The following is a 23,163-nucleotide window of genomic DNA, read 5'->3' as shown; positions in this document are numbered from 1 at the left end:
CCCGGGCAGGGCCGTGGGGCCCGGCACTCACCCGGGCAGGGCCGCGGGGGCTGGCGCTCACCAGGGCAGGGCCGTGGGTTTGGCACTCACCCGGGCAGGGCCGGGGGGCCGGCACTCACTGGGGCAGGTCAGTAGGTTTGGCATTCACCGGGGCAGGGCCGTGGGGCCGGCACTCACCCGGGCAGGGCTGCAGATTGCACTCCGTGATCTCCTCCATGCCGTCGGGGGTACAGGGGGCCCCAGCGGGGCTCTCCTGGCAGGGGCGGTGCCGGAGGGCACTGCCTCCCCCGCAGGTGACGGAGCAGGGGCTCCACTCCGCCCAGGGCCCGTAGGAGGGGCACTCCGGATCCGGGCAGGCGAAGATGCCGTTCGCACACGTGCTGCAGGCAGAGAGACGGCTCGGGGAGGGGGGGTCACAGACACACACCCGCACACACGATCTGCCCCTGCCCAATGGCTGGACTCAGCCCCTCAGCAACTACCCAGCAGCGCCCAGCCCACATCCCGCTGGTGATGGGCACCCGCCCAGCTCTCTCCGGGCACTGCCAGCTGCCAGGCCCCCAGCTCGGGGCAGACATTCCTCACATTGCTCCTACGTGCCGGCCCTCGGGCTTCCTGGAGAATGTTCCCACCCTCCGCAGGGCCACCGCTCCCGGCTCTGCGCCCTCCCATGTTGGCAGCCCACTCCCGCTGGGTGCCACGGTCACTGCCAACCCCATCGACAAACCCATGGCAGTGGGTCGACGCACCCGGGTGGCCAGCCCGGCCTGGCTCTGGAGACCCCTTTGTGGCCTGCTGGGATTAGACGTCCCTTGGCGGTGTCTCCTGCGTGGCTCCCTTTGGGCCACGCTAGCCCTTCCCCGGGCCAGGGTCCCCTCCCAGAGCGAGGCGCCCGGCCAGCCCCTCCGGAGCTCGGGGGGAGGATCCGGGCCCCCATTCGGCTGCCCGCTCCTTACCAGTTGTGACAGTCCAGCTCGGCCGCCTGCCCCGGCCAGAGCTCCCGCGTGCCGTTGGCTGTGGGCAGCCCGCAGCGGCAGGCCAGGATTGGCACGCACACGCCGTCCTGCAGCAGCTGCCCCTCGGGGCACCGGCAGCCTAGCGGAGGAGCGGGAGGTCAGGGGTTGGGACCAGGCACCCTGAGTTTGGGACTGAGACTGCAGGAAGGGAGAGGTGGGGGCTGAACAGGATGTGGGGTTCAGTTGGATGGCAGGATGGGCTGGGGGGCCTGAGTGGGAGCTGTGGGGCTGGTTATGGATGGGGGGAGAAGAGCTGAGCAAGTGCTGTGGGATCGGGTAAGGATGGGGGAACAAGGGGTACTGGCTGATCACCGTGGGGCTAGGTACAGATGGGGCGGAGGAATGAGGGGGCTGAGTGAGCGCCGTGGGGCTGGGTAATGAGGGGCAGAAGGACAAGGGGGCTGAGTGAGTGCCGTGGGGCTGGATAATGTGGGGCAGGAGGATGAGGGGGCTGGGTGGATGGGGGGGATGAGGGGGCTGGGTGAGTGCCATGGGGCTGGGTAATGTGGGCAGGAGGACAAGTGGGCTGGGTGAGTGCTGTGGGACTGGGTGGATGGGGGGGACAAGGGGGCTGAGTGAGTGCCATGGGCCTGGATAATGTGGGGCAGGAGTACAAGGGGGCTGGGTGAGTGCTGTGGGGCTGGGTGGATGGGGGGGAAGAGGGGGCTGAGTGAGTGCCATGGGGCTGGATAATGTGGGGCAGGAGTACAAGGGGGCTGGGTGAGTGCTGTGGGGCTGGGTGGATGGGGGGGAAGAGGGGGCTGAGTGAGTGCCATGGGGCTGGATAATGTGGGGCAGGAGGACGAGGGGGCTGAGTGAGTGCTGTGGGACTGGGTGGATGGGGGGGGACAAGGGGGCTGAGTGATTGCCGTGGGGCTGGGTAACTTGGGGCAGGAGGACAAGGGAGCTGGGTGAGTGCTGTGGGGCTGGGTGGATGGGGGGTCAAGGGGGCTGAGTGTGTGCCGTGGGGCTGGGTGGATGGGGGGGACAAGGGGGCTGAGTGATCGCCGTGGGGCTGGGTAACTTGGGGCAGGAGGACAAGGGAGCTGGGTGAGGGCTGGGTGGATGGGGGGTCAAGGGGGCTGAGTGCCGTGGGGCTGGGTGGATAGGGGGGGACAAGGGGGCTGAGTGATCGCCGTGGGGCTGGGTAACTTGGGGCAGGAGGACAAGGGAGCTGGGTGAGGGCTGGGTGGATGGGGGGTCAAGGGGGCTGAGTGCCGTGGGGCTGGGTGGATAGAGGGGGACAAGGGGGCTGAGTGATCGCCGTGGGGCTGGGTAACTTGGGGCAGGAGGACAAGGGGGCTGAGTGAGTGCTGGGGGGCTGGGTGGATAGGGGGGGACAAGGGGGCTGAGTGAGTGCCGTGGGGCTGGGTAATGTGGGGCAGGAGGACGAGGGGCTGGGTGAGTGCTGTGGGGTGGGTACAGCTGGGGGTAAGCGGGGGCGGGTACCTGGCTTGCACTCCCCCTGCAGACACTCCACGTGGTCCCACAGGTCAGCACAGGTGCGGGGGCAGCGGTTGGCGCAGGCCGGGGCATGCTCCTTGCCCCGATCTTCGCACTCCTCCCCTGGGGGCACAGACGGGCAGTCAGGGAGCCCCCATTCCTGCCTTGGAGCCAGCCCCACTTGAGGGCATGGCCAGGAGGGGCAGAGCCAGAGTCCGTCAGATGCCCGGCGGGCAGGTTCCCAGCCACACCCGGCTGGGTCTGGAGCTCCCCGCCCCGCTGGGCATCCCCTCCCCCAGGGCGCGGCAGGAAAGCCAGACGGGGCGCAGCTCTCGAGCGGGGAGCTCCCATCCCCCCAGCTCCCAACAGCCCAGTCCAAGGGCCCTGCTTGCCACGGGGCGACCATGAACGGGGGACTGGGAACCCTCACAACGCCTGGCAGGGCCTGTGCCGGGGATGGTCCTGAGGGGGAGGCAAGGCCCTGTGCCGGGCACGGATGGATGGCAGGGCCCTGCTCCGGGCATGGGTGGGCAGCAAGGCCCTGTGCCAGGTGTGGATGGATGGCAGGGCCCTGTGCCGGGTGCAGATGGATGGCAGGGCTCTGTGCCAAGGATGGGTGGGTGGCAGGGCCCTGTGCTGGGCGTGGATGGATGGCGGGGCCCTGTGCCGGGAGCAGGTGGGTGGGACCCTGCTCCGGGTGCAGGTGGGTGGGGCCCTACGCCGGGGGCAGGTGGGCGGCGGGGCTCTGCTCCGGGCGCGGGTGGGCGGCGGGGCTCTGCTCCGGGCGCGGGTGGGCGGCGGGGCCCTGTGCCGGGCACGGGTGGGCGGCGGGGCTCTGCTCCGGGTGCGGGTGAGCGGCGGGGCCCCGTGCCGGGTGCGGGTGGGCGGCGGGGCCGGGAGCGGGTGGGCGGCGGGGCCCTGGCCGGGTGTGGGTGAGCGGCGGGGCCCCGTGCCGGGAGCGGGTGGGCGGTGGGCCCCGTGCCTGGAGCGGGTGGGCGGCGGGCCCCGCGCCGGGCGCGGGTGGGCGGCGGGGCCCGTGCCTGGAGCGGGTGGGCGGCGGGGCCCCGTGCCGGGAGCGGGTGGGCGGCGGGCCCCGCGCCGGGCGCGGGTGGGCGGCGGGGCCCCGCGCCGGGCGCGGGTGGGCGGCGGGGCCCCGGCCGGGTTACCTGGGCAGGCGGCCGTGTTGCAGCTCTCCGACTGGACCCGGGCTCCCCAGCACTGCCTGTCCTCGGCCGGGTCCCGGACGTGGCGCCGGCGCAGCCGGAAGCCACCGCTGCAGGGCTCCCGGCATGGGCCCCAGGGGCTCCACTCACTCCACAGGCAGAGATCTGAGAGCCAGAGCCAGAGCTGCAGCGCTGGGCATACAGCACGCCCCCCCACGGGCCCTTCCCGGCCCCACGCTCCTCACCCTGCCCGTGGGGCAGCAGGGATGCCAGCCCCTGCTCGCTCCATGTCCCGGACACCCTCCGCCCCTGGGCGCATCCACCCGCCACTGAAATGCAGCCACTGCTGGGGTAGGACGGCTGTTTGGCAGCAGCAGGCTCAGCAGTGCAGGAGGGGACCCAGTTGGGGGGCAGGGGATCGAGGGAGCCAGGTGGGGGGGAGGAGGGAGGCTCCCAGAGCCCCAGCTAAACACCCTGAGATGGGCATGTGGGGCCAGCACTGACAGAGGGTAGAGCGCCCCCACCTGAGTCCCCCCGTCCCTACAGCCCAGCACCCCCTTCCAAGTCCCTGCCCCGCTCCCTGCAGCCCGGCGCCCCCTGCCAAGCCCCTGCCCCACTCCCCGTGGCCCAGCATCCCCTGCCAAGTCCCCGCCCCGCTCCCCGCAGCCCCTGCCCCCTGCCCAGCCCCCGCCCCGCTCCCTGCAGCCCAGCACCCCCTACTGCCACCCTGGGGCACCGGGGCCAGTGCTGACGGAGGGGCTAGCCCCCTCCATTCCCCGCAGCAGGTGGGTTTCTCTGGGCGTCTCCCATCCGAGCAGTGACCCCGTCCAGCCGTGCCCCGTGCGCCCCGCTGCAGCCCCCTGCCCCAGTTACCTTCGCAGAGGTGGGGGTTGGGGCAGAGCTGCTCGTGCTGCAGCTCGGCTGAGCACAGCGCTGCCTCGCCGGCCCAGGGCAGGCCGGTCTGGGGGTCCAGGCACACCCTGTAGCGATGCTGCACCGAGGCCAGGGGGCCGATGTCTGGCTGGGGGTGCCCACTGTCCTGCCAGCCGCCGTGCTGCGCCAGGAGCACGGAGAGGGTTCCAGGGCGGAGAGCTGAGAGGGGCAGGCAGGAGGTGCAGGGCGTCCAGGCCGACCACTCGCTGAGGGGCAGCAGGCCTGGTGGGGCAAAAGCCACAGGCAGGGCCCGTGAGCCCCACTGACGCCACCACGGGACGGGCAACAGGGTCAGCGTCTGCAGAGAGGGCCACGGTGCGGAGTTTCCCTCCGTCTGCCCAGCTCCCGCTGCCCTGCCCAGGGCACCGACACCCGGGGGAGGGGGCTAAGTAGAGGGGCACCGATACCCTGGGGAGCGGGGCTGGGCAGAGGAGCTGGCAGGGACGCAGACCCAGACTGGCCCGGGCCTGCATCAGCGGAGGGGGCAGCTAGGCCACGGGCAGAGGCCATGTGCCCCTGGAAGGGTAGGACAGGCTGGCTGGGGGGGCAGAGGGTGGGTATCGGGGATAGGGGCTGGCTGGTACAGGGGTTGGGTATAGGGGTGCAGGGGAAGGTTGGCTGGAGAGCCAGGGGGTGGGTATCGGGGTGCAGGGACAGGCTGGCTGGGAGGTGCAGGCTGGCAGGTACAGGGGTTGGATATAGGGGTGCTGGGGCAGGCTGGCTGGGGTGGCAGGCGGGTGATAGTGGCTGGCTGGGGGGCAGGCTGGCTGGGAGGTGCAGGGGGTGGGTATCGACATGGGGGCAGGCTGGCGTGCGGGGGGAAGGGAGCAGGTATCGGGGATGGGGTGGCTAGGGGTGGCAGGCTGGCTGGGAGGTGCACGGGGTGGGTATTGGGGATAGGGGTGGCTGGGGGTGGCAGGCTGGCTGGGAGGTGCAGAGGGTGGGGATACGGGTGGCTGGGGGTGGCAGGCTGTCTGCGGGGCAGGGGTTGGGTATCGGGGATAGGGGCTGGCTGGGGGTGGCAGGCTGGCTGGGAGGTGCAGGGGGTGGGTATCGGGGTGCAGGGGCAGGCTGGCAGGGGCAGGGGGTGGGTATCGGAGATAGAGGCTGGCTGGGGGGCAGGCTGGCTGGGAGGTGCAGGGGGTGGGTATTGCAGTGCAGAGGCAGGTTGTCTGGGGGGCAGGGGGTGGGTATCGGGGATAGGGGCTAGCTGGGGGTAGCAGGCTGCCTGGGGGGCAGGGGGAGGATACCGGGGGTCCAGGCTAGCTGGGGGTGGCAGGCTGGCAGGTACGTGGGTGGGTATAGGGGGGAAGGGGCAGGCTGGTTTGGGGGCCACGGGGTGGGTATCGGGGATAGGGCTGGCTGAGGGGCAGGCTGGCTGGGAGGTGCAGAGGGTGGGGATCAGGGGTCCAGGCTAGCCGGGGGTGGCAGGCTGGCAGGTACGGGGGTGGGTATAGGGCTGCAGGGGCAGGCTGGCTGGGGTGGCAGGGGGTGGGTATCGGGGATAGGGCTGGCTGAGAGGCAGGCTGGCTGGCAGGTACAGGGGGTGGGTATCGGGGTGCAGGGGCAGGCTGCCTGGGGGAGCAGGGGGTGGGTATCGGGGGTAGGGCTGGCTGGGGGTGGCAGGCTGGCAGGTGCAGGGGGTGGGTATGGGGGGCAGGCTGGCTGGGGGGCAGGGGGTGGATTCGACAGGGGGGCAGGCTGGCTCCCCCACTCCAGAGATCTCAGAAGGGCCCTGCCCTGGTGCCAGGGGACGGAGCGAGCGGGGCCCGGAGCCGTCCAGGGTCCATGCGGCTCAGTCCTGTCTCGGGCCGACAGTGCCACCCCCACAGATCTACCCCTGGGGAGGTTGCTCCTGGCGCCCCCCTGATGCCCGTGGGTGGGCGGGGGAGGGTACTTACCCTGGCAGCTCTGGCTGCTGCACTGCAGCGCCCCCTCCTGGCACACGCTGCAGAGACAAACCGGCTGGTTAGTGCCCATCGCGCCCACGGTCCTGCTGCTGGCCCCACCGGCCCCGCCTGGCGACCCCCTACTGCACAGAGCAGCCACCCGCCCTGGGCTGGCCTGGTCCCCCCTGCCAGGCCGGGGAACATGCCATGCCCCCAGGCCCCCCGCGGTCCGGCCCCGCTGCCCAGGCACTCACCACTCTTTGCAGCCGACGAGCACGGTGTCCCCTGCCGCCAGGTACACAGGCCCCTCGCCCGGGCGCAGGTGGAGGCAGCCACACTGTGCGGGGGGCACGCAGGCTCCCCTCTGCTCCACCAGGCCCTGCCGGGGCACAGGAGCAAGGGTGAGAGGGGGCAAAGCCCTGGGTCCAGCCGGGCTGCCCTGAGGAGCAGGTGCCCCAGCCCATTGCCCCAGGCTCTGCCCAGCGCAGCGGTAGATACCCCAGGGAGGGTGCTGCCCCCAGTGCCCACACCCAGCTGGGTCCAGCCCACTGCCGGGGGGCACCCGGCCCCGACTGTCTCACTAGATGCCCCCGTGCCTTCCCACGAACCCTGCCCCCCTCGGGATCTCTGCCCTGCCCCTCGTCGCTCCCCCAGTGCCCATCCCCCCTCCCTCCAAACCGAACCCAGTACCCTGCCCCCCTGGGGTCTGTGCCCTGCCCCCCGTCGTTCCCTCAGTGCCCCTCCCCACAATCCGTACCCAGTGCCCTGCCCCCCTCGGGGTCTGTTCCCTGCCCCCCGTCGTTCCCTCAGTGCCCCTCCCCACGATCCGGACCCAGTGCCCTGCCCCCCCGGGGTCTGTGCCCTGCTCCCCGTCATTCCCTCAGTGCCCCTCCCCACGATCCGTACCCAGTGCCCTACCCCCCTCGGGGTCTGTGCCCTGCCCCCCGTCATTCCCTCAGTGCCCCTCCCCACGATCCGTACCCAGTGCCCTGCCCCCCCGGGGTCTGTGCCCTGCCCCCCGTCGTTCCCTCAGTGCCCCTCCCCATGGTCTGTGCCCTGCCCCCCGTCATTCCCTCAGTGCCCCTCCCCACAATCCGTACCCAGTGCCCTGCCCCCCTCGGGGTCTGTTCCTCGCCCCTAGGTATCTGGGCACTGGCAGGGCTGTGAGGAGCAGGGAGCTGCCCCTGCCGAGGCCTCACCGCCTCCCTGCAGCTCCGCCATGGCAGTCGGGGATCTGCTGTGTGGGGGCCAAGCACTGGCCCTGCTGGCCCAGAAAGCTGCCCAGGGCCCTTCCCCACGCTCGTGCCTTTGAGAGGCAGGAGCCTGCCACGGGGACGTGCCTGCTGGCCAGCTGGGCTAGGCGCGCCCTGCAGCTGGAGGGCCGAGAGCCCCAGTACGGCCCCAGTACGGCCCCTTGCTCAGGACCAGCTATGCCTCCTCCGAAGACTGCGACATTGTCCTGCAGCAGTGAGTCCCTCCAGTTACCAGCGCCTGCCAGGCAGGGCTGGCTGGGATCGCTCCCCCTGCCCTCTCCTGCTGAGAGCCCCCCAATGTACCCCTGTCCCTCCACGCCCCTCTCCTGCTGAGAGTCCCCCACACCCCCCAACACGCCCCTGCCCCCCACCTATTGAGAGCCCCCAATGTGTCCCTGCCCCTCTGCGCCCCTCACCTGCTGAGAGCCCCACAATGTGTCCCTGCCCTTCCGTGCCCCTCTCCTGCTGAGAGTCCCCTGCACCCTCCAACACGCCCCTGCCCCCCACGTCCCTCTCCTGCTGAGAGCCCCCCACACCCCGCAACATGCCCCTGCCCCTCCACTCCCCTCTCCTGCTGAGAGCCCCCCACACCCTCCAACACGCCCCTGCCCCCCACGCCCCTCTCCTGCTGAGAGCCCCCCGCACCCTCCAACACGCCCCTGGCCCCGCGCCCCTCTCCTGCTGAGAGCCCCCCGCACCCCCCAACACGCCCCTGGCCCCGCGCCCCTCACCTGCGGGCAGTAGCAGCCGGGCAGGCACAGCGGGATGTCTGTGCACAGCTCCTGGCGCTGCAGCGTGGAGCACAGGCTGGCGCAGGGGAACCCGCACTCCCGGAACTCGAAGGGAGGCTCACAGCTGGCCTCTGCGGGGCAGGGGCACAGGGTCACCCCCAGCACAGGGCTTGCCAGCCGGGAGGGGATGAGGCTTCCCGCCTGGCCTGCAGCATCACAGCTACCCGGGTGTCCGATGGCCCCACGGCCAGGTACCCGGCGGGGGGGGCTCAGGGTAGGGCGAGGGGCCAGAGGGGACCCACCATGAGGAGGGGTGAACAAATGGCTCTGGGTGCCCCCAGGGGGTGCTCTCCCCTCTATGGGAGACACTGCAGCCTCAGAAAGGGCAGTCCCAGGGGTGCCCGGGCACCAGCGCGGGGGGTGGGGGTGAGGACAGTGCTGGAGGGGGGAGTCCCCTGGGCTCGGGAGTGGGGAGGGCAGGGTCCATCCTGCAGGAGGCGCTCTCTGACCGGGGCAGGGGAGGAGCACCAACCACGGGCGTGAGAGCAGAATTCCTGCTGGGCTCCACCGCCAGGGTCCCTGCCCCAGCCCAGCCCACCCCACCGGGCTCCCTTCCATTGTCCCTGCCCCGGCTCCCCACACCGGGCTCCCTCCCAGGGTCCCTGCCTCAACCCACCCTGCCCCGCCCCACCGGGCTCCCTTCCATTGTCCCTGCCCCGGCTCCTCACACCGGGCTCCCTCCCAGGGTCCCTGCCCCAGCTCCCCCCCGCAGCTGCCCCCCAGGGTCCCTGCCCAGCCAGTCGTGCCCCGGCCCCGCCCTCACCCGAGCACTGGGAGGCGTTGCAGGTGCGGAACTGGCCGTCCAGCCCCACGCACAGCGCCCCCTGGGGGCCCGGGCCCAGCTGGTTCCGGTAGCGCTGTTGCACCAGGAAGCTGCAGGAGCACTGGGTCCATGGCGTCCAGGGGCTCCAGGAGCAGTCGCCTGGGGCAGAGGAGAGGGGCACAGCATGGCAGCCTGGCACGTGCCCTCGAGCCCCGCCCAGTCCCCAGTGGCCATGGGGGGCTGGGCACTGGCCTGGGACCGGGGCACGGCAGCTGCTGCCGGACCCTCCCGGTGGGGAGCCAGAGAAGGGGCCGTGAGTCCAGGAGAGCCAGGACAGCTGAGTCTGGTCCTGGCTCCTAACTGACTCTGGCCAGGCCCCCTTCCCTCAGCCCCTGCCTCAGTTGCCCCCTCAGCCAGGAAGTGCTCTGGGGGCAGGGAAGAAGAGCCCGATGTGTGCCTCAGTTTCCCCTATACTGTGCCTAGCTGCCCGAAATTTGCTCTGAGAGCAGGTTAAGAGACGGGGGGGGGGGGGGGGGGCGGGTCGCTGAGCAGGCTGAGCCATGGGGGGAAGCAGGAGGGCTGGAGCTGCGTCTCAGAGGCAGGGAGGCCGCACGGCTGGCCCTGGAGGGGACCCTGGGGGGTCGGGCGCACTGCGGGGGCTCCTCCAAGGCCAGCCCCGACCCCATGGATCCGACACTCCCACGAGCTCCTCTTCATGCAGGGCACCCCGCCCCGAGCAGGCCAGACAGGGGTACCACGGCAGGCTGAGCGCACGCTCCTTCGGGGCTGGCCACCACCCTCGCCGTCCCCAGGGGATGCCCCTACCTTCACAGGGCCGCAGGTAGCAGGGCTCCACCTCCTGGCGGGCGCTGGCATTGCAGGGGGTGCCGGGACCCTCGGGGCTGGGGCAGGTGCATGTCCCCGTCCGCCTGGCCAGACCGGTACCACAGACGCGTGAGCAGGGGCTCCAGGCCGACCAGTCGCATCGCTCGGCCGCTGCGGGAGGGGACAGGGTCAGCAGGGGCGCGGGCTCCGGGTCCCCTCCCCAGCCCAGGCGGGCGCCACTTACCTGGGCAGGGCCGGGCAGCGCAGCCCTGGGCCTCGGCCTCGGGGCCGGCGCAGTCCGAGCCGTTGTTGCGCGGAGGCGGGTTGATGCAGGCCCTGGTGCGGACGTGGGTGCCGTTGCCACAGGTCACGGGGCAGTCGGACCAGGGAGACCAGGGTGTCCAGGAGCCGTGCACTGGGGGAGACGGGCAGGGTTAGCACGGGGGGGGGTTCCCCTCAGCGGAAGGGAGTAGGGGGCAGGGTGCCAGGAGCTCCAGTAGGGGCACTCACCCGCACATGCGATGTCCTGGCAGTAGATGCCCTCCGGGGTGCAGATACTAGGGGGAAGGGGCAGACAGATGGTCAGGGCGGATGGGGTGGGGTCCCCCGGGTGGCGCTGAGTTCTCATGCCCAGCCCAAACGCCCACACCCTCAGGAATCGCCCCTTGGGGAGGCAGGGCAGGGTCAGCCCCACTGTACCCGTGGGCAGGGACTGGCGCACGGCCACCCAGCTCGGATCCCCGGTGCCCCGGCTCCCACTGAGTCCCAGCGAACACTCGGGCCCCTTGCCAGGAGGGCGCACGGCTGGTACGGCTGCCCCCCCGGGGCACTGACCATTGCTGGCACTCGCCCAGCAGCCAGGTGTCCCCCAGGCGTCTCTCCCAGCCCTGGTGTGGGCACAGCGGGGGGCAGGGCCCCTGGGGGCAGGGCCGGGTCTGCAGCTGCTCCTTCTGGCACTCCCTGGCCCAGGAGCCCGACGTGGCCGTCCTGGAAAGGAAGGGAGAGGGGAGAGCGTGAGACGGGCCCAGCAAGCCCATGGGGGCAGGGGCTGGCCGTGCCCTGGGCGCCCAGGGGAATGGCACTCAGCACTGGAGCGCCCCCAGCCAGCAGCCCCAGCCCCGCCCCCCAGCACCCCCTGCTGGGAGCACCCTGCCCCACCCCCACGGTGCCCCCTGCTGGTATTTCCCCTACCCCCAGCACCCCACCCCCACCCCACAGCACCCCCTGCTGGGAGCTCCCCCCCAGCCAGCACCCTGCCCCAACCCCACGGTGCCCCCAGCCAGCAGCCCCACCCCCACCCCACAGCACCCCCTCCTGGGAGCCCCCCCCCAAGACAGCACTCCCGCCCCCTCCCCCCAGCACTCCCTGCCAGGAGCCCCCCCCGGCCAGCGCTCTCAGCCCTTCCCACAGCGCCCCCTGCTGAGATCTCCCCCCAGCCAGCGCCCCGCCCCGCTCCCCACAGCGCCTCCTGCTGGGGTAGGCTGGGGCTGGAGCTCCCGCAGCCTGGGGTCTCCTGTCCCGCGAGCAGGGAAGCCCTGGGCGGGGCCCCTCACCTGAACCGGGTTTGCAGCCCGTCCCCACAGGTGACGCTGCACTGGGACCAGCTGGACCAGTGGCTCCAGTCGCACTGGCTGGGGGGGCAGGTGCGGTGGGTGCAGAGCAGCCGCCCCTCGGAACAGGTGCAGTTGTTGCAGCCGTCGTGGCGCAGGCTGCCTGGCACCCAGCTGTGCCCCTGGGCATCGGTGCACTCGCAGTGCTGCGGGGAGACGCAGGCGCCGTCCTGCTCCAGGGTCCCTGCACGGGGACGGGGGACACGGTCACGCCGGAGACCCTGCCCCGGGCACGGCGGGAGGGCTCTGCTGGGCACCACCAGGACTTCTCCGGGGTGCCATAGACCCCGCACGCCTCCCAGAGTCGCCGTGACCCCTGCTTTCGGCACGCAGGAGCCGAGTCCTAGGTCCCATCTGGAGACTTGGCACCCTGGCAAAGGGCCCCCGGCTCTGCAGGCCCTTGGGGACCCCGGGGTTCTCAAGAGGATGGGCTTTGGCCAGCCCTGCAGAGGAGGAGTCCCAGGGGGTGAATAACACCAAGGCAGCGGTCCCCCAGCCCCCCAGAGTGCCCTCTCGCCCCAGCCTTCTGCACAGGGCACCCACCGTCTGGGCAGCGGCAGCCGGGCTCGCAGGCCTCCCCGTCCTGGCACGTGATGCCCTCCTGCAGGTCCCAGCAATGGCGTGGGCATCTGTTGGCGCAGTCCACCATGGCCATGGCAGGCGGGCATCCCTCCTCTGGGGTGCAATGGGGACTGGTTATCCCAGGGCTGTGACCCCTCCCTGCAGCCCCACAGATACAGCCCCTCACCTGGGCAGGGCTGGGCAATGAGAGCCGGGGGGAGGGGCAGGGCTAGAGGGGCCCCGGGTCTGACCCGGGTGGCAGGAAGGGGAGGGGCAGGGCTAGAGGGGCCCCGGGTTTGATCTGGGTGGTAGGGCTGGGGAGGGGCCCCGGGTCTGATCTGGGTGGCAGGGCGGGATTGGGCGGAGACCAGTCACGTAGTGTCTCTGCCCCTAACAATGCCAAATGCTCCATAGTCCTCTTCGAGCTCGGGGGTCCCTCCCCTGGTATTGCTCCCCACCCCCCACCCCGAGTGCCCTCTGGTGCCCCCACCTTTGGGGGCTGCAGTGTGAAGCACAGCACCTGCCCCTTCCCTGCTCCGGGAGTGGAGCCTGGCTGCACAGCCCAGCTCTGGGGCTACCATGGGGTGTGCCAGGCCAGGTGCCATGTGCCAGCTGGCAGTGCTGGGCAGCAGGGGGCAGGGCAGGGCGAGCCCCCTAAGTGCACCAGCCAGGTGTGTGGGGCTTCCCACCTGAGATCCCACTACCCTGCACTGGCCCTGCATGCCCCCAGGCCGTGCCCCCAGCTGCACTCGGCCAGTGCCAAGTGTCTCCTGGGCCTGGCGGCTCAGCGCTGGGAGCGCCGGGTGGCAGGCCGTGCACCCTGCTCACTCTGCCTATGACGGGCACTGGAGGGACGGGGAGCCTCCTTCCCAGCTCCCAGGGCCCCTCCCTCCATGGCCCCCGTCCAGCCAGGCGCCAGCCTCCCAGCGCAGAAGGCCTGGAGCGCCCCTTCCCCAGCCCCCCGCACTCCCTACCGCAGGGCCGGGGGTTGCAGACGCGCCCCTGGTACTTCTCCCCTGGGCAGTGGGACCCTCCGTTCTTGGGCGGGGGGCTGGTGCAGGTACGAGTGCGCACGGAGCGGCCCCCACCGCAGGTGCGGTCGCACCACGACCACGGGCTCCACTTGGACCAGGCTCCGGCCACTGGCTCGCGGAGACGCCGACAGGCATGGTGGGGGGAGAGACGGGGGAGGGGAGAACAGCCGTTAATGCCAGACGCAGCCCGGCCCCCAGCCGCGGGCACAGGGCTCTGCCCAGGCCTCACCACGAGGCCCGGCCGACCCTCCCAGCTCACGCCAGGCTGCCCTGGGCCAAACCCTCCCCTGGGGCTGGGCACTGGCTGCGGGTGCATCCCAGAGGGGAAGAGCCGGTGGCAGTGTCCACGTGTGGCACCATCAGCAAGGCGGGGGTGCTCTGGGTGCCCACTCTGCCTGGGGCTGTGGACGTGTGTGACGAAGCGGGACTGTTCTTAATGTTTCCTCTGAATAGTGTGGGGGTGCCTCAGTTTCCCCTAGGCAGTTCTTAAGTCTCTAGGGGGTGGGGTAAGGGTGTATGATCATTGCAGAGCCCTAGAGGGCAGGGGTGTGCAGGGGTCTGGACACAGAGAATGGCCGACACCCTGTTTCTTGGCCACTGATGGCCTGGCCCTTCCCCCCTGCAAGGTGAGAGCTGAAGGGTTGGAGAACAAAGGAATCAGGTGACCTCCTGGCCTGGGAAAGGGACAAAGCCCAGAGGAGGGGGGGCTGAAGGGAGTTTCAGTTTGGGGCTGGGTGGTCAAACGCAGGGAACCCCAAGGCTGGGGCCTAAGCTCCCTGCCCCCCAGAAGGACTTGACTGAGGGGTCCTGGGGGTACCCACAGGCTCTGTTTTGGACTGTGTTCCTGTTGTCCAATAAACCTTCTCTTTTATCGGCTGGCTGAGAGTCACGGTGAATCCCAGGAATTGGGGTGCAGGGCCCGGACTCCCCCACACTCCGTGACAGCGTGTCACAGCCAGCGGGCAGGGAGGGGTTAATCTCCTGGCTCCTCCATTCCATGTGAGGTACAGCCGAGGGGCGCGACATGGGGCACTGAGGGGCTCGGAGGGCCAGTGCGCCCCTGGGCGAGGCAGCCGGCCTGGGGCAGCGACACCAGCATCCCCCGTGCCCACGGCCCTACCTTTGCAGGCCTGCAGGTTGCAGAAGCGCTGCTCGGTGTTTGCGGTCAGGATGCCCTGGCACCAGAGCCCCCGCTCGCCGGGGGGGTGGTAGGTGCGCAGACGTCCCTGCTGGCCCACGCCGCAGCTGCGGGAACACTCGCTCCATGGCGCCCACGGGGTCCAGCTGCAGTTCCTGCCGGCGCACTCCTCACCCAGGCACGGGGGCGCATCTGCGGGGCACGGAGCAGAGATGCGGTGAGTCCACCCGGGGGTCGCTCCGCAGCAGGGAAGGAGGGAGCTCGGGCTGGGTGAGCGGGGGCCTGGGGTGGGGTGAGCTGGAGGGTTTGGATGGGCTGAGCCAGAAGGCAGGGTAAGCTGGGGGGCAGGGAGGGGGAGCTCAGGGCGATCTGTGGGTGATCCTGTGGGGGCTGGACAGGGCGAGCTGGGGGGGTCCCTGCAGGGGAGTTCAGGGCACTTGGGACGATGGTGCACTTGTCACCCTGGAGGCAGCCCCTGTTCTCTGCCCAGCTGCCCAGCCCCAGGGATCCCACGCTGCTCTGGTGCTGGCCTGCTACCCGGGGCTGCTGGTCGGTGCCCCAGCTCCTCGCCCGTCACTTGTGGCCCTTCGAGGGACTCTCCTAGCTGGGCAGAACATGGACCGGGGCTGAGGTGCACCCGCACCCCACACCCAGCCAGGCCGGTGCACTGCAGCCCTGTCCTGCCCGTGGGGTCAGGGGGTGGCTCGGATCCCTTGGCCCCCCGCCCGGTGTCTCACTGTGCACCGGGGCAGGTTACACGCCCGGTCTGGATGCCTCACCTGTGCACTGGGGCAGGTTACATGCCCGCTCCTGGAACGACTCCCCGGTGCAGTTGGCTCCTCCCCCACAGACCCGGGTCCGGGTTTTCCTGGCTGGGAACTCGGGATCGGTGCAGGTTTTGGAGCAGGGGCTCCAGGGGGACCAGAGGCTGAAGCCCTCCTCATAGCCTGGAGCGTAGGGGAAGGGGGCAGCAGGGGTTAACTCACTGCTCGTGGCCTCAAACCGCTTCCAGACCCCACCCCTTGGGGGAGCAGGAACGCAGCCCTGCTACAGGGGGAAACTGAGGCCCAGAGGGGAAGGGACTTACCCAAGGTCACAGAGAGCCAATGGCAGGTCTGGGGTAGAACCCAGGAGTCCTGATTCCCACTTCACTGCTCTAACCGCTAGAACCCACTGCCCCCTCAGCTGGGGTAGAACCCAGGAGTCCTTGATTCCCCCACCCCCCACTTGAACCACTAGACCCCACTGCCCTCCCAGACCTGGAGCCCAGCACGGGGTCCGTCCACTCGACGCAGGCTGCGGGCGAGGGGTGCCAGGTGACTTGTGCCCCTTCCGCCTGCAGGGTCAGCGGACGGGCTGCAGCCTCGCCAGGCGGTGGAGCCTGGTGCACTCTCCCCTTCCTGGGGAAGCAGGGCCCTCAGGCAAGGCTCCAGCTCTGACCCCCGTGTTTGTAACAGCCCTGCCCGCCCGCCCCGAGCAGGCCCCTGGGAGCCCCCGCCTCTCCCCTCACCTGGCACACTGGAGACAGGCTCCTTCGTGGGACCAGGCGCCACTGGGGAGGGCAGAAGAAAGAAGGGAGAGTTACGGGGCTGCCAGCTTCCTCGCATGCCCGCTGCCAGGCTGGGCCGGCCCGCAGGAGCTCTGCCAGCAGCACCAGCCCCTCTGCTCACCGGCGCAGCCAGAGAAGGGTGGCGAGGGCCCGGCTCACGGCCATGAGAACCCCAGGGGAGGCGATGTCTGCGAGCCGAGGGCCCGGGGCCCAGTGGGAGGCGCAGGTGAAGTCGGTGGGGGGATGTTCATGGCTAACGACAGCCATCAGCTGGAGCTGAGTCCGACGCTGCCTCCTGGAAACAGCGTGAGTTCTGCCTGGCGGAGGGAGTGACCCTGGGCCCAGCCGGCCCGCGGACGCGGCGGGTTCTCACACCCGGGTCTCTCTACCAGAGCCGCTGCAGCTCAGCCAGCCGGGGCCGGGGCAGGTTCTCCACCACTGGGCGCCTGCGAGCCGTGCCTGAAAAGCCAAGGGGCCCGTGTGGCCCTTGCTGTGCTCTACGGGCAGGCCTGCTGAGCGCCACGGCATGGCAGCAGAGCGGACAGTGCCTCCCCGGCCTCAGAGCTGCTTGCTCGCCAGGTGGGGGCTCTAACGCGCCCACGTCGGGACCCCTCTGGGCAGTGCCCAACTTTCACAGGCCAGAGCCTCCAGGAGGGTAAGCCAGTGCCAGCTGGAGCTGGTCCATCCAGAGCCAGCAGCAGCGAGGGATCTGCCGGGCCAGTGCTAACCCCCAGGGAACTCGTGGAGCGAGCTAACTGCCAGTGGCATGGAGGGGAGGCTGGACACGGCCAGCCCTGCCCGTCTCGCCCGCCCCCACGAGGAATCCGGGGGCACAGGGGAGAGCGGGTCTGCAGAGCCCCCAATGCCCACTCACCGGGGCAGTCTGGTGTCTGGCAGTACTTGATGTCAGTCCGAGGGCCCACGCAGTCCTTCCCTCCGTTGGCAGGAGGGGGGCTGGTGCAGCCCCGTGCCCTGGTCATGTGCCCCAACCCCCCGCAGCTCACGGAGCAGGGTGTCCAGGGGCTCCAGGGCGTGAAGCCGCCATCCAGTGGGCACCGGGTGAAGGAGCAATTCAGCTGGCCATTGTGGCAGGTGCTAGAAGGGAACGGCCAGGAGAGGTCAGAACGGCCCAGCACGGGCAGGGTCCGAACAATCAGGAGGGGCAGCCCCTGGCAGGGGAGGGTGTAGCAGAGACGCAGGTCCCGAACGCAGCCCATGGGTGGATGGGCCCACTGCAGAGCTGGGGAGGCAGGGCAGTAAGGCCCTGCAGCCAAGGAAGGGGCAGTTCAGGGCACAGCCCGGGCAGAGCAGCAGATGTTTCTGGGACGGCTCAACTCCAGAAAGGCGGTAGTGGGGCCTTGCCGAGCTCTGGCCCAGCCCACTCTCTAGGGCCACCCCACACACAGCGCTCACATCCCAGAACTGTACACGGCCCCAGAACAAGCGCTGGGTGGATGGGGTTAGGCTGGTAGCTCCCAGCATTGAGACCCTGTAAATTCCCTTCTAAGCCAGCCAGGTTCCAGAAGCACAAGCCCTGCACGGCCCCACATTCTGCAATGGGGTTTGTAGGTCCCACGCAGCCACCAGGCCGGGACTCAGCCGGTCCCTGGGGAGAGGGATGCACCCGGAGAGCTCAGCTGGTCGCCCTCCTGGGGCCTGTTCCCAGCTCTCGCTGGCTGCTCAGCACATTGTCACAGGCCCCGGGTGTAGGTGGTTCCGTGGGATCAGGCTGGCTGTGCTGCCAGCCATGGGCCACGCTCCCAGCCACGGGCCACGCTGTTCCCCATCCCAGTCCTGGGGGAGGCGCGTGGGGTTCGGCTCAGCCCCCCGTGGAGCAGGGTTTCCTTGCTCTGACTGATCTGGGAGGAGCAGCTCTCAAACCAGCGCTGGGGGCGAGAGGAGGGAAGAGGGCCACACCCAGACACTGGTGTCCTGGAGCGCCGGCTAGGCTCGGTCCAGCCCCCCTGCAGAGCCAGAGCCGCAATGGCAGACACAGCCCCGCAGCCGGGGCGGGGCCATCGCGCAGGCGGACTCACCAGGTGCTGCAGGGGGAGCGGATGGTGTCGCGGGGCTGCACCTCCTGGCCCAGAGGGACCCAGCGGCCCTGGGAGGTGAGCACGGCCGCGAGGGTGCTGGCGTTTGCCGAATGGTTCTGGAGCTTCTGCAGGGTCTCCTCGGTGACCAGGCAGGGGCACTCCTGCATGGGAGGCAAAAACGGCGGTGGTCGCTTCGGGGGTAGGCGCCCCTCCGGCATGGAGAACACAGGGACTGGGCCTCTGCCCTGCCACGGGCTAATGCTGGTGGACGGGCACCTGAGAGCAGCCGCAGCCACCCCAGAGAGCCACCCCCATGCTGCAGGGCTCTGGGCTCGAAGGGCCATTGGCCTGGTGCATCCCCGCCTGTGCGCCCACAGCCGGGGACGGCCTCGCCAGCTGTGACGAAGTGGGACTGTTCTTAATGTTTCCTCTGAATAGTGTGGGGGTGCCTCAGTTTCCCCTAGGCAGTTCTTAAGTCTCTAGGGGGTGGGGTAAGGGTGTATGATTGTTGCAGAGCCCTAGAGGGCAGGGGTGTGCAGGGGTCTGGACACAGAGAATGGCCAACACCCTGTTTCCTGGCCATTGATGGCCTGGGCCCTTCTCCCTGCGAGGTGAGAGCTAAAGGGCTGGAGAACAAAGGAATCAGGTGACCTCCTGGCCCGGAAAAGGGACAAAGCCCAGAGGATGAGGGGCTGGAGGGAGTTTCAGTTTGGGGCTGGCTGGGACATAGAGTGAAGTGCAGACGTGGTTGTCTGGCTCACTGGCTCCTAAAATGGACCCAGCTGAGGGGTCCTGTTCTCTGCACCTACAAGCTTTGTGTTAGACCATGTTCCTGTCGTCTAATAAATCTTCTGTTTTACTGGCCGGCTGAGAGTCCCGTCTGACTGCGGAGTTGTGGGGCAGGACCCCCTGGCTTCCCCAGGACCCCGCCTGGGCGGACTCGCTGTGGGAAGCGCACGGAGGGGCAGAGGATGCTGAATGCTCCGAGGTCGGACCCAGGAAGGTGGAGCCGGGTGAGCTGTGTGTCCTGCAGACAGGCTGCTCACAGGAAGGCGACTGCCCCAGAGTCCTGACTGGCTTCATGGGGAGCAGTTCCAGAGCATCGCCCAGGGACTCCATGACGCCATGTATCCCCGCACCCACAATGTACTGGGGCATGGCTTAGCCCATGTACCCCTGCACCCACAATGCACTGGGGTGTGGCTTAGCTCACGTATCCCCCCACCCACAATTCACTGGGGCATGGTTGAGCTCACGTATCCCCCCCACAATGCACTGGGGCGTGGCTTAGCCCATGTATCCCCCCACCCACAATGCACTGGGGTGTGGCTTCGCTCACGTATCCCCCCACCCACAATGCACTGGGGCGTGGCTTCGCTCAAGTGCCATGGGCAGGAAGCTGAGCGGGGCTGCCCATGCCATGCTGCTCTCTGCCCCGCTGCAGAGCGAGGAAACGGCCGGCGGGCGCCTGACCTGGACGCAAGCTCCGTCGTGCTGGTAGGTGCCCGCTGGGCAGTGGCAGCCCTCCTCACAGCCGTCGGAGAAGCAGTCCATCTGGCGGGTGAGGTGGGCACAGCTGTACGGGCAGCCCTCCTCCTGCAGGCACTCCCGGTACAGGCGCCCCGCCGGGCAGCCCACCTCTGCGGGGAGGGCGACAGACAGGCCTGAGCTCCCTGTGCTTGGGGCCTGGGAGGGGGGTGTCCTGTCCCCCTCCCGCTGCTGCAGAGCCAGCCCCGGCCCTCCTCCCACCGGCCGCCTCACCCTGCTCTTCAGCAGATGCGGGGGGCGCCTATCTTTGGGGGCTACTCACTGAGACAGGGCAGTGGGGGGTTACTCCCCGAGGAGCGGGAGCCAGTCAGGGAAGGAGGGCAGTGGGGGAGTTCTCACAATAGGGGGCAGTTAATCCCCAAGGCGGGGATTGGGGCCGTTACTCCCTGGGTGGAAGAGGGGACGGGGCAGTTACTCCCTGGGCGGGGGAGGAGACGGGGGCAGTTACTCCCCGAGGGGGGGGCAGGAGATGGGGGCAGCTACTCCCTGGGGGGGGCAGTTATTCCCCGGGGGAGCCGGTTACTCCCCAGGGGTCACTCACCGAGGCAGACCTGGGTGTGGCAGGTCTTGCTCTGCACGGCCAGCCCCTGGCAGGCCGGCTGGCGACATCGGCGCTTGCGGATCTGCTCTCCCCCGCCACAGGACACGCTGCATGGGGCCCACGGGGACCAGTCGCTCCACGGCGCCTCCTCTGCGGGGGGCAGGGCACAGACACTGGGTACCATGGGCCCCCACCACCAGCACCGTCTGTCCCCCGCCGGTACTCGTCCGCCCACGGCCCTCCCGCTGCCCCCGCGCCAGGCCTCTGCTCCCGGGGCAGAGCTCTGACGTCCCAGACGGAGACAGGCCCCGGCTTGGTCAGGGTCTGTAGGTGCCACCGTGACCCTGCTGTGCAGGGAAAGGGCCTGGGCGCAGCCGGGATGTGCCCTGTAACACTGTCGCCCCAGTGCAGTGGGGCATGGGGGTCAGCACCCCCAATATGCCCCCCTGCAGTGCCCCATGCCCCGGCTCTCACCTTGGCAGGGTGGCTCGCCCTGGTGGCAGGCTCGCTGCTGCTGGCTGTCCCCGGTGCAGCCCCTGCCCCCGTGTTGGGGGGCCGGGTTATCGCACTCTCGGAAGCGGAACTGGGTGCCCTCCTGGCAGCGCTGGGGACAGGGCGACCACGGCCCCCAGGCCCCCCAGCCGCCGTCCAGCCGGCACGCAGGGTCAGCGCGGCACTGCAGGTGCCCGTCCTCACAGGTGCTGCGGGGAGGGGAGAGCGCGTTACCGCCCGGGGGGGCTGCCCACCGGCCACGCAGCCCACAACCGCACCTGCATCCAACACCCCTGTCCCAGCCCTGGGCAGCCACAGACTAGAGCCCTGCATGCCCGGTGCCCAGGCTGGGAGAGAAAAGCCTGGCACTGCCCCAGAGCCCAGCTCCGATGAGCCACCCAGGCCTCCCCTCCCCCTGGGCACTGTCCCAGAGCCCAGCCCCGATGAGCCACCCAGGCCTCCCCTCTGCCCCGGGCGCTGCCCCAGAGCCCAAGGCCCTGCCCAGCCGCCCTGGGCTGCCCCTGGACAGAGGCTGCAGCTCCGCAAGGCCTGGGGGAGTATCCGTCTCCTTGGCTACCTCAGCCATCTCTGGCCAGATGCCAGGCGGGGCCCTGGAGAGGGGGTGGGTTGCGGTGAGGGGGTTTGCCAGTGGCACCTGCCCCTTAGACCGCCCCGAGGCCCAGCAGCTCCCAGCTCCCAGAGCCACCCGCAGCCCCCCGGGGATGGGGGTTTGGACTCCGCTACCCAGGACGGATGTGGGCAGTGCCATCCCCGTTCCAGCCCCCAGGGTGCCTAGGGGAGGGGGCCCCGAGTGCCCACGGAGCCCAGCACTCACCAGTTCTGGCAGGGCCCGTACACCGTCTGCCCAGGCTGCACGTACTCCCAGGGCACGGGGCCAGCCCAGGACGAGAGGGGCTGCTGCTCCGGAGCCTCTGCGGGGAGACGGGCGGGGGCGTCACCCTCCCGTAAAGCCACAGACGCACCCCACTACCCCTGCACTGCTCCCCCGTGCCCAGCCCCCTGTACCCTCCTTGAAGCCCCCTCCCCTCCCCCGGGCCGTGGAGGTTTCCTGGGTGCACCGTCCCTGCCAGCCCCAGGCCCGCACTCACCCAGGGAGCCGTTGCGGTACTTGCAGGAGCACTGTGCCGGGCTCACACACGCCCCGTCCTGGAGGAGCTGGCCAGCGGGGCAGCCGCACGAGGGCTGGCACTGGGGGCTGTCCAGGCAGGCCGCGTCCGCCTGCAGGTCCTCACAGGAGCGTGGGCAAGGTTTGCCACAGGCGAAAGCCACCTGCCCCCCGCCGCAGCCTGTGGGGAGAGAGCTGGGGTCACCCCCACCCGCAAACCCGGCAGCGCCCGGCACACGGCGTGGGCCACACTGCCCTCCAGGGCTGCCACTGCCGGGCACGGTGCTGGGGGAAGCACGGCCAATGCCCGGGTTGTACAGGGAGCGGCAAGGAAATCAGGCAGCCACACAGGCCGCTCTAGCCATCTGTGACGACGTGGGGGGTTCTCTTGGTTTTTCCAATGGTTTGCATGCAGAGGGGGGCGGGACTCAGTTTTCCTGGGTGTTATTGGTTTAACAAGGTGGTGGGAGAGGGAGTTTGTTGTTACAGGGGGCCAGCGAACGGCCTGGAGAATGGAGACCCAGCGACGGGTGACCGGGAAGCCCAGCTCGGGAGTCACAGCCGGTTCTGGACGGTGGCAGGACAGTGGGCTGCGGAGAGAGGACCCCAGTGACCCGACCAGCCGGTTCCAGCCAGAGGAGCCAGAGGACAGAGGAGGGGAGAGGGGGCCCAGGAGACCAGGTTTACCTGGATAGAAGACAATTGACAGAGGTGGGACTTGGGGGAGGTGATATCAGATGCCCAGCTGGGAAGGGGGCGGGCTCGGGACTGGAGAGAGGGAGCAGGCAGAGCCCCCTGGATGCAGGACAGACCTAGATGTGCTGTGCTGAGGGAGGCCAGGCCTGCGGCCCGGAGAGTTTCCTGGGCTGGGTTCAGACGCTCACTAAACCCTCCTGATTTACGCTGGCTGAGAGTTGCTCCAGTCTAGAGAACAGGGTTGCATTATTCCCTCTAGGAGTGGGGAGATCGGGGGGCACTGCTCCCTCTGGGGATGGGGAGATTGGGGGGGGGCATTGCTCCCTCTGGGAGTGGAGGCCCCAGGGGTCCACAGTGAGGGGACTCCCTGAGGGGCCTGAAGGGGGTTCCCCCCAGGGACCACATGGGGCCATGAGTGGGTACAACCTGTGACTCCATGACACCATCAGCCCTGCCCAGGGCAGCAGATGGGCAGGGGTGAGGATGAGGCTGGCAGGACTGTGGGGGTGGCCACCAGCCGGGTCTCCAAGGAGCAGCTGGGCTGCCAGGGTAGCATTCCCACCTCGTCCCCAGCCGCTCCCTGCCCCTGGCGTGGGTGGCATCGCGGCACCGTGAGCGCTGCTGGATCTTCAGCCACAAGCGCAGCGACCCGTCCGGCTCCACCCAGCCTGCCCCTGCTACCCTGCGCCCTGCCCCGCAGGTCCTGCGGCCCGGTCAGCCCCTGGGCCCGGCCCCTGCCCTGGCCACCGCTTCCAC

The 23,163-nt window shown here is 69.9% G+C and overlaps 1 protein-coding gene across 1 annotated transcript in view; it reads right to left on the bottom strand.

Moving 5' to 3' along the window:
• LOC311516811 (SCO-spondin-like) overlaps positions 1–23,163 on the bottom strand; it is a 129,641-nt gene that overhangs the window by 12,093 nt on the left and 94,385 nt on the right. Inside the window, exons 78-103 of the mRNA XM_084621145.1 lie at positions 21,695–21,892; positions 21,421–21,517; positions 20,568–20,794; positions 20,094–20,243; positions 19,478–19,644; positions 18,005–18,165; positions 16,843–17,063; positions 15,930–15,971; positions 15,199–15,366; positions 14,402–14,611; positions 13,222–13,389; positions 12,230–12,361; positions 11,630–11,870; positions 10,911–11,063; positions 10,587–10,633; positions 10,321–10,491; positions 10,077–10,247; positions 9,252–9,410; positions 8,429–8,559; positions 6,699–6,823; positions 6,457–6,503; positions 4,496–4,777; positions 3,626–3,787; positions 2,466–2,582; positions 957–1,095; positions 178–380 (exon numbers count right to left, since the gene is read on the bottom strand). Of these exons, the coding sequence (XP_084477271.1) occupies positions 178–380; positions 957–1,095; positions 2,466–2,582; positions 3,626–3,787; positions 4,496–4,777; positions 6,457–6,503; positions 6,699–6,823; positions 8,429–8,559; positions 9,252–9,410; positions 10,077–10,247; positions 10,321–10,491; positions 10,587–10,633; positions 10,911–11,063; positions 11,630–11,870; positions 12,230–12,361; positions 13,222–13,389; positions 14,402–14,611; positions 15,199–15,366; positions 15,930–15,971; positions 16,843–17,063; positions 18,005–18,165; positions 19,478–19,644; positions 20,094–20,243; positions 20,568–20,794; positions 21,421–21,517; positions 21,695–21,892 (4,089 nt within the window). The remainder of the gene's footprint in view (positions 1–177; positions 381–956; positions 1,096–2,465; positions 2,583–3,625; positions 3,788–4,495; positions 4,778–6,456; positions 6,504–6,698; positions 6,824–8,428; positions 8,560–9,251; positions 9,411–10,076; positions 10,248–10,320; positions 10,492–10,586; positions 10,634–10,910; positions 11,064–11,629; positions 11,871–12,229; positions 12,362–13,221; positions 13,390–14,401; positions 14,612–15,198; positions 15,367–15,929; positions 15,972–16,842; positions 17,064–18,004; positions 18,166–19,477; positions 19,645–20,093; positions 20,244–20,567; positions 20,795–21,420; positions 21,518–21,694; positions 21,893–23,163) is intronic.

Source organism: Lepidochelys olivacea (genome assembly GCF_965140295.1).
Source record: "Lepidochelys olivacea isolate rLepOli2 genome assembly, chromosome: 2".
NCBI classification, from domain to species: Eukaryota; Metazoa; Chordata; order Testudines; family Cheloniidae; genus Lepidochelys; species Lepidochelys olivacea.
This window is presented reverse-complemented; position numbering and strand designations above follow the sequence as displayed.